This window comes from Amphiura filiformis, chromosome 17, assembly GCF_039555335.1.
Source record: "Amphiura filiformis chromosome 17, Afil_fr2py, whole genome shotgun sequence".
NCBI lineage: Eukaryota > Metazoa > Echinodermata > Ophiuroidea > Amphilepidida > Amphiuridae > Amphiura > Amphiura filiformis.
The window spans coordinates 4,669,228-4,687,946 of NC_092644.1; the positions used below are offsets into that span (position 1 = coordinate 4,669,228).

Sequence of the window (18,719 nt, forward strand, 5' to 3'; positions counted from 1 at the left end):
ACCTTCTCTTGGTAAAATCCCTGATAAAATCAAGAAATGTATGTTGTGCCTTCTTCCCTCCCCATGAAGTGGCGTCATGGGGGGGATCATGGGCGTAGCTAGGAATTTTAAGGGGGGGCAAAGGAGTGAAAGGGGAAACCCTCATTCAAGGGGGAATTTGTGACGAAACAAAATAGGCTCAAAAGTACAAAAAGACCCTAGTAAAATTCTTCAGGGCGACCGCATCCAAGGGGGGACTTCCCACAGGGGTGGGGTAGCTTCCCCATTGCCCCTTATGTATGGGCCTCACGGCACTGGACGATGAGAAATTTGCTCAATTCCGCAATTTAAGACATTTTAACAATTCCGCAATTTTAGACATTTTAAATGGTAGGCCCTAATAAAGTAAGTAGAGAACGTGAACATATTAAATAATAGTAGACCTATTATACCCTGGGTATATTAATACTTGGCTTTTGCAATAATATACTTGCCTACGTGCCAAAACTTGCGGCTTGCCCAGTCGGCCTGCTGCCTAAAACTGAATACCGGCTGCCATGTAGGTGTAGGGGGATAATGTTTTGGTATGTCGATAGAGGGGTTGGCATGTCAAAGTGGGGAGGGCAAAGATTTGTTGGCATACCGCATGGGGAAAGCAATTCACCGCCCCAGATGGCGAGTCGCGATAATATAAACTGAATCAGCGGTGTAAAGCACGAGTATAGGCCTACAATTCCGCAATTTAATAATTAGGCGTACATAACACGGAAAAATAAAAGTTAGCCCGGGGTCATATAACACTACTAAAATATTCAATAAGCATGATAAGGGGCTCACAGGGGGATTTCCAAATGGTGTAGGCCTACCAACTGAAATTTCTTACCTCTTGCATTCCCTTCCTTCCCCGCCATAATCGCCTTTTGTTGTGCCTGTTTGTTGTTATAGTATTAGTGGTTTATTAGCCAAACACCGAGTACTAAAGACAAAATCTCATCCCGAAAAAAAAATCATCAGACATTTTACACGAATCTGATTACTAGCTAAGCCTATGATAGGCCACCTACATAATTTAAATGACTTACCGGGGTATCCTTCACTTTTAGACATTATAATTAATTTCAATTTTTCACACTTTGCTGGGATTACTGGATAGGCCTTTAAAATTGTATAGATGGGAATGTCTAAATGCGAGCGTAGGGCCTACGTAGCGTGCCGGATAACATGCAGGAAATTTTTCATGATTTTTACTGCGTAATACTGTAGGCATAGGCCTACCCGTGACATGACTTCCAAAAGTGCGGGTTATTCAAAAATCAGTCGTGTCCCATTTAATGTGCACCAAATATCGCTTTCCCCCCGTCGATCTGCCCAATTTTCCCAAATTCCTTTCCCCGGCCCGTCTTGGCTTGTCCCAATTTTTTTTTTCATACTCCATGGCTCCGTATTGGGAGCCATACGCCAGAATTTGAGCTTAAAAATACCTAAATATGTACATGCATAAAACACGGCAACTGGTTATAACCAGCCCGGAGACAGCTCGTTATAAAAGCAATTATAACGCACGGGTGATGTAGTCAAAATTCGTGTGTCAAAATTCGGATACCGTGGCGAGTGCAGAATTCTATGGAATATATTTGCTTTTTTTTTGCCTTGGATAGCGACAATGATAGGTAAGACACAAAGTAATCCACTTAAAATATTATATCACTGTATCAATTTTGGAGTTCCTAGTTGAAATGGATTAGAAAATAACGACAAAATAGTTACCAAAATTAGCAAATCTAAGCTTACGAGTCTTATTGAATATGGTGGGTATAGGTGACGAGAAATGCAATTTTTTTTCAACATTGCTGTAGTATGGTTGTGGTAACCTGTTACCTATGGCTTAAGTAAGTTTCAGTGAAATAATGTTGCTAGTTACAAATACAAAATATAGCTCAACATTGAAAATAGAAGCATTTTAACCAGTTCGTTTTTGATAGATGTGGAGCTCTGAAAATCACCAAGTTCATGAAGCCATCAGGAACCACTTATTCCCATTTTACATATCAACATTATTTCTCTAATGCGTTGACAACACGTATCCAACATTTTAACGAAATCCGTTGATAGCAAGCTTTCCAAAATGAAGTGAATTTAAAGCATGAGTGATGTACCTCCTTTTGGCTTCTATCTTCAAAAGCATGTAAGCTACATTCATACCGATGCCACCAATATAACGAGAAGATTTGCCCCTTCATTTTGCATACCACTTTGTCCATTTTTTTTTTCTCATTTCTTCACAAAATGCAAAAAACTGCAAAAAAAATGCAATGGGTGTAGTACCCCCTTAAGAATGTCATAAGGATCATTGCATTTAAATTTCAGCTCAATTGAAGCACTGACATTTGACCCCTTTATTGCCCCTTAATGACCTTAAATGAATTTTAAAATATTTTCAACATGTTTAGAATGTCATAAGGATCATTGCATTTAAATTTCAGCTCAATCGGAGCATTTTGGAAAACTTGACCCTTGACCCCTTTATGACCCCTTAAATGAATCTGAAAATGTTTTTAAAATGTTTAGAATGTCATAAAGATCTTTGCATATAAATTTCAGCTCAATTGGAGCATTTTGAAAAACTTGACCCTTGACCCCTTTATGACCTTAAATGAATTTTAAAATATTTTTTAAATGTTTAGAATGTCATAAGGATCATTGCATTTAAATTTCAGCTCAATTGAAGCATTTTGACAAACTTGACCTTTGACCCCTTTATGACCCCTTAATGACCTTAAATAAATGTTTAAATGTTTTAAACATGTTTAGAATGTCATAAGGATCATTGCATTTAAATTTAAGCTCAATTGGAGCATTTTCAGTTAAAATGACCTTTTTTGACCCATGTGACCCCTAGATGACCTCTGGCATTTGGAAATATTTTAATTATATTCTTTACATTTTTCTCTTTCATATGACACCACTTGGGGGGTCATACCTTCGTGGCATTTAGAGATATGTCCATTTTAGACCAAATGGTTAGTCAGTTAGTAAGCTCTAGCTAGTAAGTAAGCTAGCTAGTAAGTAAGCTAGTAAGTAAGTAAGTAAGCTAGTAACATTCACTAATATAGGCTGATACCATTTCATGGTTCAGCAATCAGCAAAAATGTTGTCTACGAAAATATGCCTAATGAGTACTGTATCGGTACTTCAATGATTGCAGGCTTGCCATTTGCAGGGGAGTTTTTTATCACTCACTTGAGACTGAGTGCTGTACAGGAGAGCACCAGGAGAGCATTTTTAAATGGTCACATTTTTAAGTTGGTACCGGTACCCCATTGGTGCACATTCGGAAATTTGGTTGACATCACCTACTTTTGCACTTTTTTGGTTATATCCAGTGGTGTAGCCAAGGGGGGGGGGGAAGCTACCCCCTGTGAAAATTCTTCCCCCCGCCCCCAAGGCATTAGCCATGGTGGCCGCCCGGTACTTAAGGGATGTGGCTATAATAGGAATAAAGACCAAACAAACATATTCTTGTTTATGCCGTAATAATAATATTGTAGCCTTATAACCCTTTCACAACTTTAAGCGTGTGCGTTCACCAGCGCTTTGATCGAACTCTAGCGAGGGAGGCTGCGCCTAATAAAATTTGTACAGTACTGACGTATCCACGTATCCGACGTTGTTTTTATGTTCATGAATTTATGACCTTACAGGGTCAGACATGCATAATTCATGTGTTTGAGACATTCAAGATGACTGCTTGTGTTATGGTATATTTTTCTGACTTTATCTGGAAGCTTATTTCAAGTGGTCATGATGGATTTTACTTCGGAGGTTCATTTTTAAACGGAGACGGACAATATGCACAAGCTGTTTTTTACCAAATTTTACATTTCACCGATCCTACGCACACGATTTGTCAGTTCTGTGCACGTGATGTCATGCAGTCAGTGCGTGGGGCAGTGCTAGGAAATTTGCATAATTTTAACTTGGGAAGAAGTTTATCCTGTGTTTTGACATAATTATGTTGGACATTTTTGAAATTTTGACGCACCCCAGACGCACCCTTGTAAAATGACGGACATTAACGCACCCATTAGTCATACTTTGACGGCCCAAATTGCCGTCAATGATGGAACCCTGCAGCATAATTTAGGTATGCTAGGTGAATTCAAATTTGCCATCAAACTGCATCATTTTATATACCGTATCAAATTAAAGCCCTTGAGTAAAGAAAGCCAAAACTGAAAACCTTTTTGTCATAGTACTTTCAGTAGCAAAGTTACATCTTGTCAAAGATTGACTTTCATCAAAAAGATTCTGCAAGCAAAATTCCCCCAAAATACCATTACGGTGGTGTTTCTAGGACTTAGGGGCTGTGCAACAATTATGAGCCCCCCGGCTCTCCAAAAATCGCTTGCCCCCCCTCCTCCCTCTCGCCCGCCAAAAATTGCTTGCCCCCCCCCCTCGCAGCCCGTCAAAAATTCTTTGCCCCCCCTTGCACATGCTAAATTTTTGGGATCCCAATTTCCAAACATTAAATGGTCTATACATGTTATGAAAGAGCGAGCAGGAAAATTTGCATATTTAAGCGTTGCCGTGCACGTTTTCCTAAGCCTTTTTAGCGTGTTTTATTTAAAAGGCGCCCCCAGAATTGGTGCCTATAATCTCTTACCCCCCCCCTCGGCTTGCCAAAAATTGCTTGCCCCCAATTTTACCCTCCCCAGGGCTCATAATTATTGCACAGCCCCTTACATGTAGTCTCATGATGATAGCAGCTTTTTTTAATGGAACTGCTATCAAAATTCCTCTAAAATTCCATGTGCGATTGTCAAATCACCATAAAAAAATCATATATTTGGGTCAAGTGAAGTACGGTACATAGAAAACATATTTATGTAGGTTTCCTTGACCAGCCTGTCCAATCTGTAGGTAGGCCTATGCCAGGTGAATTTAAATTTGCCATCAAACTGCATCATTTTATATATCAAATTAAAGCCCTTGAGTAAAGAAAGCCAAAACTGAAAACCTTTTGTCATACTCATAGCACTTTCCGTGGCAAAGTTACATCTTTTCAAAGATCGACTTTCATCAAAAAGATTCTGCTAACAAAATTCCCCAAAACAGCATTACGGGGGTGTTTCTAGATCTTAGTGTCATGACGATAGCAGCTTTTTTAAATGGAACTGCTATCAAAATCCCTCTAAAATTCCATGTGTTCTTTTAAATTTCTATGTAAATATGTATTGTGTTTGGGCCCCGGTCTAGGCGAATTTGGCTGACTAGTAAATCATGTGTTAACTTAGAGGTTTGCCTCTCATACCTACATAATTCCTTGGTAAATCTCAATTTAGACTTAGTAAATGACCCACCCATGGGCCATGAGTGACGCACCTTTCCCGGGGTCGTATAGTGCGTCACACAAGTGATAGTTGTATAATTGAGAGGTCCGTCATACTCAAGGCGCCATGGGTGTGTCATGGTATATGAAAATCCAACGCACATGATGACAAATGACGCACCATTCCGGGGGTCGTATAGTGCGTCCAGAATCTGACAAGTGTATTGGACTCATCAAAAACTATAGCTAAAAGTAAAATAATAGATTCTCGATCATGAGTGTTCAATTTTGTACGCAATAGTAAATTGCGTCGAGCGCACAATGCTTGCAACTCACGCTTACCGTAACGCGATCGACAGTAAACAACATTTCGAACCAACCAATCACAGCCTTTGGGGCACAGTGTCGCTAGGCAGCTGACTCGAGGTCAAGGGCATGTCACGCTAGCTAGAGGGCGAGATGGCCGAGCGGTTAAGGCATTGCGCTGCCGGCCGGGAGATACGATCGACGAGGGTTCGAGCCTTGGGCTTGCCTTAGGTGAAAATTCTCTTCCCTCCCAAAAAGTTCCTATATGGTCGGCAGGGTTCGAATTCGCTTAAAAATTTTGTGTAGCAGTTTTTGGCTAATTCATCATAATCAGGATACTTCCATATGGTCATTTTCACAGTAAAGGGTGTAACTTTTGATTTTTAGGGTCAAAATTTCAAACCACTTAAATATGTTTCTGTTTACTGTAATCATGCATAGAAGCAACTTAAATTCCAGTAAAATAGTGTTTCAAGGCTTAAACCTTTTGATTTCTGATAAAAAATTTGACATTTCCATAACATTTTGGTTAAAATCTAAGAAAAAATGTATTTTACATAAGCTCAGAAAATTATGACATGAAAGCTGGAATACATGTGAAATCCCATTCCAAAGTAAGTCAACAGATATAAGTTAAATTTTATACCATGTTTTGCTATGTTTGTAATTGCAATTTTGAAAATTTTTAACATCAAGGGTCATTTGCAATGGAAATTTCCCAACCTTAAACATATTTTTTAAGTTTTAATTGGGTTCCTAAAATAATTTAAATGTCTAACTTCATGTACAAATACTACTTGATGAAAGGAACCTCCCAGCCAAGTTTCACAGAAATTGGAGTTATTTTTAGAATTGGCAATTCAAGCGATTTGTGTTTCGGAGGCTTCAGTTAACAACACAGGTGATCATAAAAGTAAAATATTTGGCTAACTACTACAAGTTGACATGAAAAATAGGTAAAAAATATCACAATTACCAATTTTCATGCTTTGCTTCTAAGTATTGAATTTCAGTTGTGACAAAAATTAAATTATCACAGCAAGTCATTTTTTTTGTTTTGGAGGCTTCATGTTAACAATGGTTAAACATTGCAGAAGTAGTTATTTTGAAAACAACACTGTTGGGATCATCTAAGCTGTTATTTTCTTGTGTGTATTGAATCAATGATTCTATGCGGCAGATATTGTAGATTTATAACATGGTAATTTTTTCACCCATTTGTTAAGTATGGTGTTATTTGCATGTGAAGCCTCCGAAACGGGCTTTCTTGGATATCAGTATATTTTTCAAGCATTAACCATAATATCAATTTTTTTTTAAATTTATGACATTCTGCACATATCATGCAACAATTACAATGCAGATATCAATATGGAACATACCAATTTAGATATGCATAGATGATAATTAAGCTTACTGTTGTTTCGGAGGCTTCATTTGTTTCGGAGGCTTCAATTGTTAACGGAAAGTTTGTATTGGGTCCCATTTTCAAACGGTGATATATATCTCCATGATTTAAAAACAAGTGACTTGAGGATCTTCTTTGCTACATTTTGATAAATAGATTGGATGAGCTCTTTTATTTATATTTGCCCAAGCTTGCTGAACAGTTTGTTTCGGAGGCTTCAAAAAGTTAACGGAAAACGGCTCTTTGAAGTCAAGATTTTATAAAAATTTTAAAAGCTTGCAAATCAACTAATTTTTGTTACCCATTTCAAGTTAAGATATCAACTGTTATGAATCAAGAAGAAGTGAAGAAATAACCAAGAATTATGAACCAAAGCTATACCCACAAAGTTTGTTAACAATTGTTAACGGAAAATGAAGCCTCGAAACGACAAATATCGAAGTCCGGTTCTCAAAAATACAGGGCTGTTCACAATTAAATCTAATGTGGCAGTGTTTACTGAACATATGACCGTACTTTCAGGATAAGAAAAATTATCCATGAACTAACTGAAGAAAACACAGGGTTTTACAAAAATGTTACTGTTTTTTACAGTTTTTCAAAATGGCAATATTAGGTACATTTAAGCCTGCTAAAACTGAACGCAGTAACTCCCGAAGATGATTCATTCATTCATTCATTCATTCATATTTTATTTCCATAAAAATCAAAGACATTACATAAAAAAATATATATAAACACGGTACATATGGAGGAAAAGGCTGGAAGACCAAAAAGGTCTGAAAGTTAGCCTTTCCCTGAAATCAAATGAAATTAACAAAATAAATCAACATCACATAGCATAACCAAAAGACAAGGGAAGGGGGGGTGCTCACGAAAAAGATTAATTATATTTAGAGATCAGTTTTGTTTTGAATTGATTACGGAAATGTTTAACAGATTTTGAAGCTTTCAGATTTTTATCTAAAGAATTCCAAAGAATGGGACCTCGTGTAAGTATGGCATGATCAGAAAAGATTTTCTTATTTTTGGTTAGATTTAGGTCATTTACATATCGTGTCTTGTAGTTATGTATGTCAGAACGTTTGGTAAAATAATTATCAAATGAACAGGGCAGCTCATTTATAGAGTGCCTGTACATGAATGTACCTAATTCCAGTGTGTACATATCTTCAACTTTTAATATGTTATAATTAGCAAACAATGGCGCTGTGTGGTCTCTGTAGTGACCGTTTGCCACCGTTCTAATAGCCCATTTTTGAATTTTTACAATTTTATTTAAGTAAGTTTTACATGTATTTCCCCATAAAAGTACTCCATAATTCAAATAAGGCAATATTAACGCATAATAAAGTGTAAATAAAATACGATTTGGAACAAAATGTTTCAATTTATTCATGACACCGACATTTCTTGAAATTGTTCTAGATACGCAATCTATGTGACATTTCCAAGTGAGACATTCGTCTATTAGTACACCAAGGAATTTAGTTTGATGCACTCTTTCTAAAGCCGAGTGATCTAGTGTGATTTGCAGGTCTTGATTCATCGATGTCATTTTGGGTGTGCCAAGTATCATGTAATTTGTTTTGGTAGCATTAATTGACAATTTATTAGCTTTAAACCAATTGCTTACTTCCTTTAACTCTTCATTAACAAGGTTTGTCTGGCGTTCTACGCTTTTATGGGAGTATAAAATGGAGATAACGAAAACAAAAAGGACGAATTCGAGTACTTTAGATGCATTGGTTATATCATTGACATATAGTATAAATAGAAGTGGTCCCAGGATTGATCCTTGTGGAACACCACATATAATATCGTGTGATTCTGATTCATAAGAATTATAATAGACATACTGTTTTCTGTTACTTAAATAATTTCTGAACCATTCTAACACAATACCACGAAATCCATAGTGTTCTAATTTATGTAAGAGTATGTTATGATCGATTGTATCAAAGGCTTTTGATAAGTCCAAAAATATTCCAATAGTCGTTTCATTTCTTTCAACTGCTGCAGTAACTTTGTCTACCATTTGCTCTACAGCCATAAAGGTCGAATGTTTTGACCGAAAGCCAAATTGTTTGGGGTTAAGGATTCGCTTATTGTCAATGTAATCCGTACATCTGTTAAAACCAACCTTTCAAGAATTTTTGAAAAACACGGTAGGAGAGAAACTGGACGATAGTTTGAGAATGCCTCAGCATCATCTTTTTTGTATAATGGTATGACTTTTGCTATTTTTAATTTATCAGGAACAATCCCAGTAGATATAGACAAATTAAATATCATATTAAGAGGTTTAGCAATTTCATTACACACTTTTTTAATGATTAGATTGCCAATATTGTCATGGCCTCCACCTTTGTTTATGTCGAATTTATCAATTATTTTTACAATATCGGATTCAACAATAGGCTTCATATACATACTACTGGTTTTGTTCTCACTGAGCTAAGCGAAATATTGCTTTCCTGTGTTTTGGATACTTGATGCAAGCTTAGGGCCTACATTTACGAAAAAGTCATTGAACTGATTTGATATTTCTTTAGGATTGGTAATAGAACTGCCATCTTCAGCTTTAAATTTGCTCTGTGCAGATTGTTTCTTTCCTCGTCCAATAATATTATTAATTGTTTTCCATGTTTGCTTCATATTATTTTTTGCATGCTCAAACTTGGAGAAGAAGTATTTATGCTTTTGATTTTCGAATAAGCATTTGCAACTTATTTTTATATGTTTTGAATATTTGAAATTTTTTGTCGTTTGGAGATTGAATGTATTGTTTATATAACATATTCTTTTTATTAATACTTTTTAACAATCCCTTCAGTAATCCATGGCGATATTGGTTCTTTTTTTCTATTACCAGTACATTTCTTTAGCGGAATACATTCATCGTAAATCGTATTAAAGGTGTCAATGAATTTATTATAGTCATCATTTGCATCAATATTATCAAGAATTTCACCCCATTTAACATCGGATAGTCTTGTTTTAAATTGAGCAATATTCTTACTATTGTGATTTCTTTTGTAAATTACGTCTTTCCCTTTACGTTCGATTTTCTACTTGAGGTTGGTCGATAAAGTAGTTGGAAAGTGGTCGCTATGTCAGTAACCATAATTGTTGATTTGATAATATTGTCATTATTTGTAAGGATATTATCAATAATTGTAGCAGTTGATTCTGTGATTCTAGTTGGTTTATAAATAGTAGGTATTAATGAATAGGAGTAAAGAAGTTCAAGGTAATCATGGGTAGGTCTGTCGATGTCTACTTTAAGCAAATCGATGTTGAAATCGCCCATAATATAAATATCTTTTTATCCGAAGTTAACTTCTTAAAAATAGGGTCAATGTCTGTCATGAAATCATTGATTGAAGTGTGTGCTCTGTATAATACTCCGACTATAACATTCTGTTTAGATTTACATTCAATTTCAATAAAACAAGATTCAAAATTTGAATTTGCATGACAAAGATCTTTCCTGAGTTTATACCTTACTTTATCAGAAACATACATGCAGACACCACCTTTTTCCCGACCAGTCCTGTTCATATACTCCCAAATTATATCCAGGAATATTAAAATAGTCGTGTGGTTTATCGTTCAAATGAGTCTCGGAGATACCAATTACACTGAAATTTTGGTTCAATGTATTTAAACATGTTTTGAGTTTTTCAAAATTTTAGACAAGCTTCTGATATTGGCATTTAGTATATTAAATTTTCCACGACTTGCATCAGGGTCTGAACAGAACTGTGCAGGGGTAACATATGAGCATTCATGCGTGTAGCAGTTTACACTATCTACAAAATCATTATAGTTTTTATTATTCAAATTGCAATCCAAAGTTAAGGGATTAAAATCATATTATCATATTTTTCTAGGTCTACATCTGATATATTTTTAACGTCGGGGACTGGTTTAAATCAGATACTTCATTTTCAATATCAGAATTTGAGTTGTTGCAACTTTCAAAAGGTCTACTGCACTTCTGACAAATCCATTCTTTGGGATTTAGAAGTTTCAGTTGTTTTGGTTTTAATAAGGTACACTTTTTATGAACATAACCGTTACATACTTTACATGATATACTCTTGTGACATTGGTTTACAGTTTTTGAGCACTTTACACATACATCTTTACCCAACATAAAAAGGAACAAAGAACAACACAAAAATTGATTATGCTACCCAAGGTAGCTGCTAACTAGATGACTTATGTGGCCAAAAATCATGGAATTCTGTGGCTTTATTAGAAAACTACGGATCAAAATGTTAAAAATCCAAAGTTACACCCTTTACCGTGAAAATGACCATATACTAAAGCACAATACCAAAGAGCTATACAAATGCAAAATTGGGTAGCAGTTGCTTCAAAATGTGGAGCAAACTGCTATGCGATACAGCCGAATTCGAACCCTGATGGTCGGGAATCCTTCAATTGAGTTCAGTAATTTAATTTCAGAATTTAATTGAAGAATTTCTTCTCGCCCCCATACACTGCCTAGCACGTGCAGATATAGGTAGTTATGTGCGATGTCCGTGATTCGGAAGTCACGTAAAGCCGTTGGTCCCGTGACCGTGTACAGGAGGATTCATCCCTGTGCACGTTAAAGTGTCAGAGCTATTCAAAAGAGAAGGGGATCATCCCGGTTCTGATATCTGCACTCAACCCTCTAGGTTCAAGAGGACAAGATGGGCGCGATACAACTGTACATAGGTTGTCTACCCATAAAATCCTGTAGAATGTTATTCCATGAAAAGTGCAACATACGCAGTAAGTTAACAAGCTCATGATCGAGAAATTATTATTACAGCTATAGTACTACGTACTACTAGTATAGTACAAATGAGTAATACTAATAGTATCATCCCAATTTTCAACACTCAACTCAACCGAAAGAAACAAGCATTTGGCCGTTGCAACTAATGACAACGCTGATCTACGTGCATCATGCTTGTACTGAGTGCTGGTACCAAAAAACAAGGTCCAGAGTTAAATTATAGCCTCAAACTGCTTGGAAAGTTGAAGTCGAATACATTAAGATATGTGCAACTATCATGACTATCGTGTGTAAATTCAAAGCTAGAGCGTAGTAGAGTAGACTAACTCTGCAATCATCATGATCATGGAATACCTGGATTATATCTGGTTCCATACAGCAATACGCAGTATTGCTGTCTGGTAAGCAGGTACGAATTGAGACGTCGTGAATTGAGACGTCGGAGCCGGTCAAACACAGAGGACTAGCCTACATCCCGTATCCTCCTACTATCACTCAAACAAGCAAATCTCTTCACGAATTCACTCACCTTGCGATCCTACATCATCAGTCATGTCAGTTGAAACAAACATCTAAGTTTCCAAAAACAACTTTGTCATTCCTCAAAACTACAAGTACGGTAACTTCATTAATAAAAAATTGAAATCATACTATTACCCGTTATTGAAAATTTTGTTCGATTTATGTGAACCAAAAGAACGCACGAGTCGAGTTCAGTTTACCAAAATGGTAGCTCCTGCCTCCTGGTCACCTCAGATATGACGTCAGTATCAAGCTGCTTATTAAACTGTGGATCGGATTGGTTGAAATCAACGCCACGTTTTTGACCTTACAGGGGTCAGAGATATATTCATGTATGAAAACAGCGATGCGGATATAGTATCATCACCGGAACTGAGAATTGCGACATTTTCGATGTTTGTACCGGGGAATTTCAGACACGGAGACTCCGCGGAGATTTCGACAAATTCGTCCAAAGGTAACCAAGCAAGGGTTGGGGATCACATTTTTAACTATCACTAAATGTTTCGGAATTGAGGTCGGCTAAAAAGTAGACAGTTTCGGGGACTGTAATTGGTGTAGATGTCACATTTTGAACAGTGAGCACAAGTGACTATCTTTACTCAGCCTCAGGGTAATACCGGATTACCGCCAGCCCAGGCATTTTTGCACATGCATGACATGTGCAGGCAATGGCATTTAATCATATTGGAGCGCTTGCTCATCATCAGCATCAACATGGTTGATGATGAAATGGTCATTCAGACAGTGATGATTGAATTTCAACATGTCAATTTGATGATGCCTGTTGTCATGGTTGTCTTGATCATGTTGATGGTAAGCTTACCGAAAATTCATTAACTTGCAGCCTTACCCTGGGCTTGCACAATTTTAATTAATCTATCAACATACAGCCTACTCTACATAGATATCAAACAAATATAAACCGGGCCTTACCGAACACGAAAACAATTTGAGTTTGCTCCTTGTCGCGTTCAACATGGTTTCCAATACGAATGCTGACTTTCGGCCTTCGGTGATGTGCACCATCTTCATCGGGTTTGTTATCTGCGCTATTTCCACAACCCATTTTGGCACTAGAAACTCATCTTACACTAATTTGTGATCTTAAGTGTTATATCGGTCTATTTTCAGGATGTCAAAATGGTTCCTATTATAAATGTCATCCACAAATAAATCCAATGTTTATAGATATTTGGTATGCCCCTTCAGCTGTCAAAATGCAAAATCGTCTGCTTTCCATAATGAGCTAGTGATTCTAGAATTTGATTTTAGATAATTGTTATTTATCTTTTCAACATATTTGTTTTGCCCTCAAAATCACTGATGTTAACTGGTAAATTAAAGGGTGGCAGCGCATATGTTACCACCATTCAGGTTTGTACAAAATATAACTGCTTAACATACCGTCAATTATGTGTGAATTAATTTATGAAGTAAAAACACCATTGACCTTTTGAAAATGGGCGACATCAGGGTGGTCCAAAACAAAAAGTCACTTGATGGTGCACGGACGGTGCCTTGCGGAAGCTGCGGGGTCGGAATATTAGGGGTGGTGCAATAATTAGGCCTATGTGGTGAATTCTCAAGTGGTCTGCCAAAATCGCCCCCCCCCTTTTGGCCGTGCCAAAAAGTTTGCCCCCCCTTAAGTTGATGTGCCAAAAAACCATTTGCCCCCACCCTTTTGACGTGCCTAAAAATCTTTGCCCCCCCCCCTTTTAGGCCTACACCTTAAATTGTCTTAGCCTATCATATAATGCAAGCGCTGCGAGCAGGAAATTTTGCATATTTGATCGCCTAATAAATTCCTACACAAGTTAGGACATCAGACATCAAAATCGCTCCCCCCTTTCCACCAGTGCCAAAAATCGCTTGACCCTCCATTTTGACCTGCCTAAAATGCTTTCCCTGTGCAATAATTATGAGCCCTGGGGGAGGGGCAAAAGTGGAGGGGGCAAGAAATTTTCCGGCGAGCCGAAAGGGGCAAGCAATTTTTGGCTAGCCGAGGGGGGGGGCAAGCGATTTTTGGCACTCTAAAAAGGCTTAGGAAAACAGTACGGAATAGGCCTAGTGGCGGCGCCAGGAATTTTTTTCGGTGGGGCAAAGTGAATTTCAGGGGGGGCAAAATCAACATATTTTGCGCAAATTTACCACAAAAAGTGGAAATGTACGTAATTTTGGGTTTTTTCTGGGGGGTTTCCCCCATGGCCCCCCCCCTGTGGCGCTGCCACTGGTATGGAAACACTTAAATATGGAAATTTTTGTGCTCGCTGCGCTCGCAACATACCGTAAAATGGGGTAACTTTGGGCACTTTTCAGAGTTTTTAAACCACTGCTTCCAAACAAAACCAATTGTATTTCGAATTATCTCTTTTTTATGACATTAGGGTTCCCTTCTACACATTGAAGTTGAACAAGATTTTTTAATAATTTTGTAAGGGTGCCCTAGGGGTTAAAAATAGCCTGACCAAAGTTACCCCGCATTTGGGGCAACTTTGGCCAGAGTATTACATTCCATGAAGAAAAAAAAATCAAAAAAATTGATCTTCGCTGTATATGGACAAGTTTGTGACATTTGGGCTCTACAAAATTAATCAAGCGCACATCCTTGCTCACAAATATCGATTTTTATTTTTTCTGAAAAAAATGTAAGAAAAATGCTAATTTTTGGTCAAAAATCCTGATTTTTTCAGAAATTTCGAGGAAATTGGAAACGAGCGATTATTATTTCTTTCAAACATATTTTTTAACAAATTGACACCAAATATGACTAAAAACAATATTGCTGTACGAAAATATGACCATTTAAAAAAATATATTTGACCGACCAAAGTTACCCCGCTGACCGAAGTTACCCCATTTTACGGTAATTAAGCCCATCTAGGGTTTGCAACTTTGGATCCCCAAAATTTGGCATATGTAAAAGCGGGGGCATAGATTTTTGGGTGGGCCGAGAGGGGGGTGGGCACAGAATTTTTGGCAGGCTGTGAGGGGAGCAAGCGATTTTTGGCAGCCTGTTCGGAAATTTTACCCCCCGGGCTCATCATTATTGCACAGCCCTTTATAGGGGCAAAGATTTTTTGTCTAGGGGACAAGGCTAGCGATTTTGGGGAGGTCAAAAGGGGAAAGCATTTCAATATTAGGCCTACCCCCACCCCCGAAAAAAGTGTAGGAAAACGTCAGGAACATATGGTCAATATGCAAAATTTCCTGCTCACTACACTCGCATTATATGGTAAGACAAAAAATTTTTTTAAATTTAGCTGCCCAAAATCTTGCATGAAGAGGGAGGGGCAAAGATTTTTTGGCACATCAAAGGCGGGGGGCAAAGATTTTTGGCACTACCAGCCAAAGGGGAGGAAAGCAATTTTTGGCGTTGACTATTTTGCATGCTGGGGGTACACAAGCTGATGAAAAAGGGGGGGCAATGTGCCCCGGGCGCCACCTTAGGGGGCGACCAATTCAGCATCGATTCTGCGCCCCTCCGAGCAATGAAAGTCAAAATTTTCGCACGCTTCAATTGAAAGAACATTTTAAGACCGATATTCAACTTCTAGTAGGGGGGCATAACCAAAATTAATTAGGGGCTGTGCAATAATTATGAGCCCTGGGGGAGGGTAAAATTGGGGGGGCAAGAAATTTTTGGCGAGCCAAAAGGGGGGCAAGCAATTTTTGGCAAGCCGAGAGGGGGCAAGCGATTTTTGGCACACATTCATGGGGCACCTTTTAAATAAAACGCTCTAAAAAGGCTTAGGAAAGGATCACGAAATACTCCTTTAAGAGAAGACAGTTTACATGGCAATGGCTATTTATGCTATTTTTAAAGCAAATTTCCAAAGTAAAATTTAAAAATGTCCAAGTAAAATTGACAGAAAATAGAAATGTAAATAGAAACTTTCTTCTCTTTGAATTCTCCTAATGGCTTAAAATTTTAAAAGCCCTGTATATAATTCAAACTTTTCCAATGCAAGAAATCGCTCAAAATGGTGTAAAGGGGGTCCATTTTTTATGAGCCCCCCTATCACGGGCAAAATTTTTACGACCCCCCCATCGTGGGTCGAAAAATTTATGACCCCCTTCCAACTACTCAGACTCAAGAAAAATTATTCATTGCCGTAAGCACGCCAAAAGTTAAAAATGAAGAAAGTGTGCCGAGCATGTTAAAATTTTTACCGTAAGTGTAAAGAAGGCGCGCGGAGCGCGTAAAAATTTTGCACAGATTGTACGCACATTTTTGATTGCGAAAAATTTTGAGTAACACCCCCCTATTTTGGGTGTTAAAAAAATTATAACCCCCCTATTTTGGGTCTGAAAATTCTATGATCCCCCCCCCCTTCCGAAGAAAATGCCAGCCCCTAAAGCACGATTTTTATTGTGCTAAAAAGGAAGATGCACAGAGCAATCATTCTTCTATTAGGATTTTTATGCAAGATGCCTCCCATGGAAAAACGGGGGTGTCCACGGGGGGGGCGCCTATGGTGTTGTAAGCAATATCAACATTAGAAATTCCTAATGCACTGTGGGATGATTGGTACCAGGGGCATAGAAAATTTTCAGGGATAAAATGAGGACGGCAAAGAGTAAAGTGTCCAATGTCTTAGCTAGACACCCGTCTGGTCGTCAAACGGGGAGTTTGCTCCTGGGATGGGCAAAATTAATGCCTTTGACAGATGCTACATTATAATTGTAGGTGTTTAGAAACTCTTACTGCTGACATTTTTAGTAGACCAGGTTTACAAAACAAGGCTATAGCAGCACATATTTGAACTCTTTTAATTTGAACCCCCAATGGGCTGTAGAAGTCTGGTAAATGTTTTGGAAGGTCAAATTGGGACAGGCAAATTCTATAAGGGTGTATGGATTTCAACTGGAATAGCCCATTGCCATAGCGGAGATCCAAGACACTCCCTTGTGACACTATTGTATAGGACCCACAACTTCCCCTTAACGCTTTTTGAAATAAATCGAAAAATTATTTGACAAAAATGTAAATTGGTATGTGTAGCTTTATTTGTTTTATACATCTGGACCAATTTATAGCATCACACATCATTGTGTATAGTCGCTATGGCTCATTATCTAAAAAAAGGCTGTTTTAAAAGATGCGTCCTAGTCCATTGGAGTCAACTCTCAAACAATACGGTAGGCAGAAAAGTCAACTCCTATGGACTTGGGTGCAACTTTAAGAACAGCCTCTTTTTCACATTAAAGTCGTTTTTAAAGTGTCACATTATTGTGGACCAGTGTAACATCAAAGTTTTAAATTTGAGTTTGGAAATGTTGTAGGGATACCCTGACTATTAAAATATACTGCGCACAATAAAAAAACAAATATGTGACGTGTCATGTCAAAAGGAGACACTTTTGGGCAGGATCGTAAATGGAGAAATAGTCAAATATCTGCCAGGGGTGATTTTTTCACAATTTGGGTTTGTTGCCAATTTGTGATGTTATTAATGTTTAAAATATTGTCTGATAGTTTCAGACCGGAATATAACTGGCATCTTGTATTTTTGAGACAATTTTCAAGGTAATTCCTACTCTCAACATTGTCAATAATGTTTTTAAAGGCCGATATCTCAAATTCCAATTTTATAATACCATAACTTACTAACTCAATATCTTCGCTTAGGAATGTCCGATTACATTGGGAAAAACGGCGTTGTAAAGTAAAATATCTCTATATTTAAGATATGTAAAAATCTCTTTTTGACCTGGCACATCACATATAAAAAACAAAAAGCAATATCTTGAAGACGCTTAACCTTAAGAACCATTTAAAGTAATCAATTTTGTTCCGCGCATGTGAACACCTCTTGGCACATTGTGACTTCATTTCCCCAAATTAAACTGAATTAAATGGAAAAAGAGAGCATTTCAGTTGTGACAAATCTGCGGGACTATTTCCTCCTTCAGGTTGATTCCTACCAGCTATTGGGCTATTCCAGATAAAGTATGCACACCCCCCATAGAGGATATGGAAACTTGATGCTCTAAAAATCTGGAAATCCTCACACTAAGAGCAAAAAAATCTGGAAATCCAGATAGCAAGTGTGTTCAAGGTGGTTGAGGAAAAAGATTTTGATCAGGAAAAAAACTGGATTTCCATTAGCCATCCCCAAAAAATTCTGGAATTCCAGCAGTGAGGAGCAAAAAAGTCTGGAAATCCAGTTAACAATATTGTGTTCAAGGGGGTTGAGGAATAAGATTTTGATCGAAAAAAAACTGGATTTCCATTAGCCACCCCCAAAAATTTCTGGAAATCCAGGAGTGAGGAGCAAAAAATCTGGAATTCGGATTTGTGACAAAAAACTTATAAAAGTGTTGCAAAATGCAAAAAAATTGAAATTCCAATTAGCCATAGAGGAATTATGTTTAAG

At 37.6% G+C, this 18,719-nt stretch overlaps 1 protein-coding gene across 1 annotated transcript in view; it reads right to left on the reverse strand.

Annotated features, from left to right (window-relative positions):
- Window positions 1-13,595, reverse strand: part of LOC140136835 (uncharacterized) — a 44,275-nt gene extending 30,680 nt beyond the window's left edge. Inside the window, exon 1 of the mRNA XM_072158433.1 lies at window positions 13,266-13,595. Within this exon, the coding sequence (XP_072014534.1) occupies window positions 13,266-13,408 (143 nt within the window). The 5' untranslated portion in view covers window positions 13,409-13,595. The remainder of the gene's footprint in view (window positions 1-13,265) is intronic.
- Window positions 13,596-18,719: the final 5,124 nt, after the last annotated feature.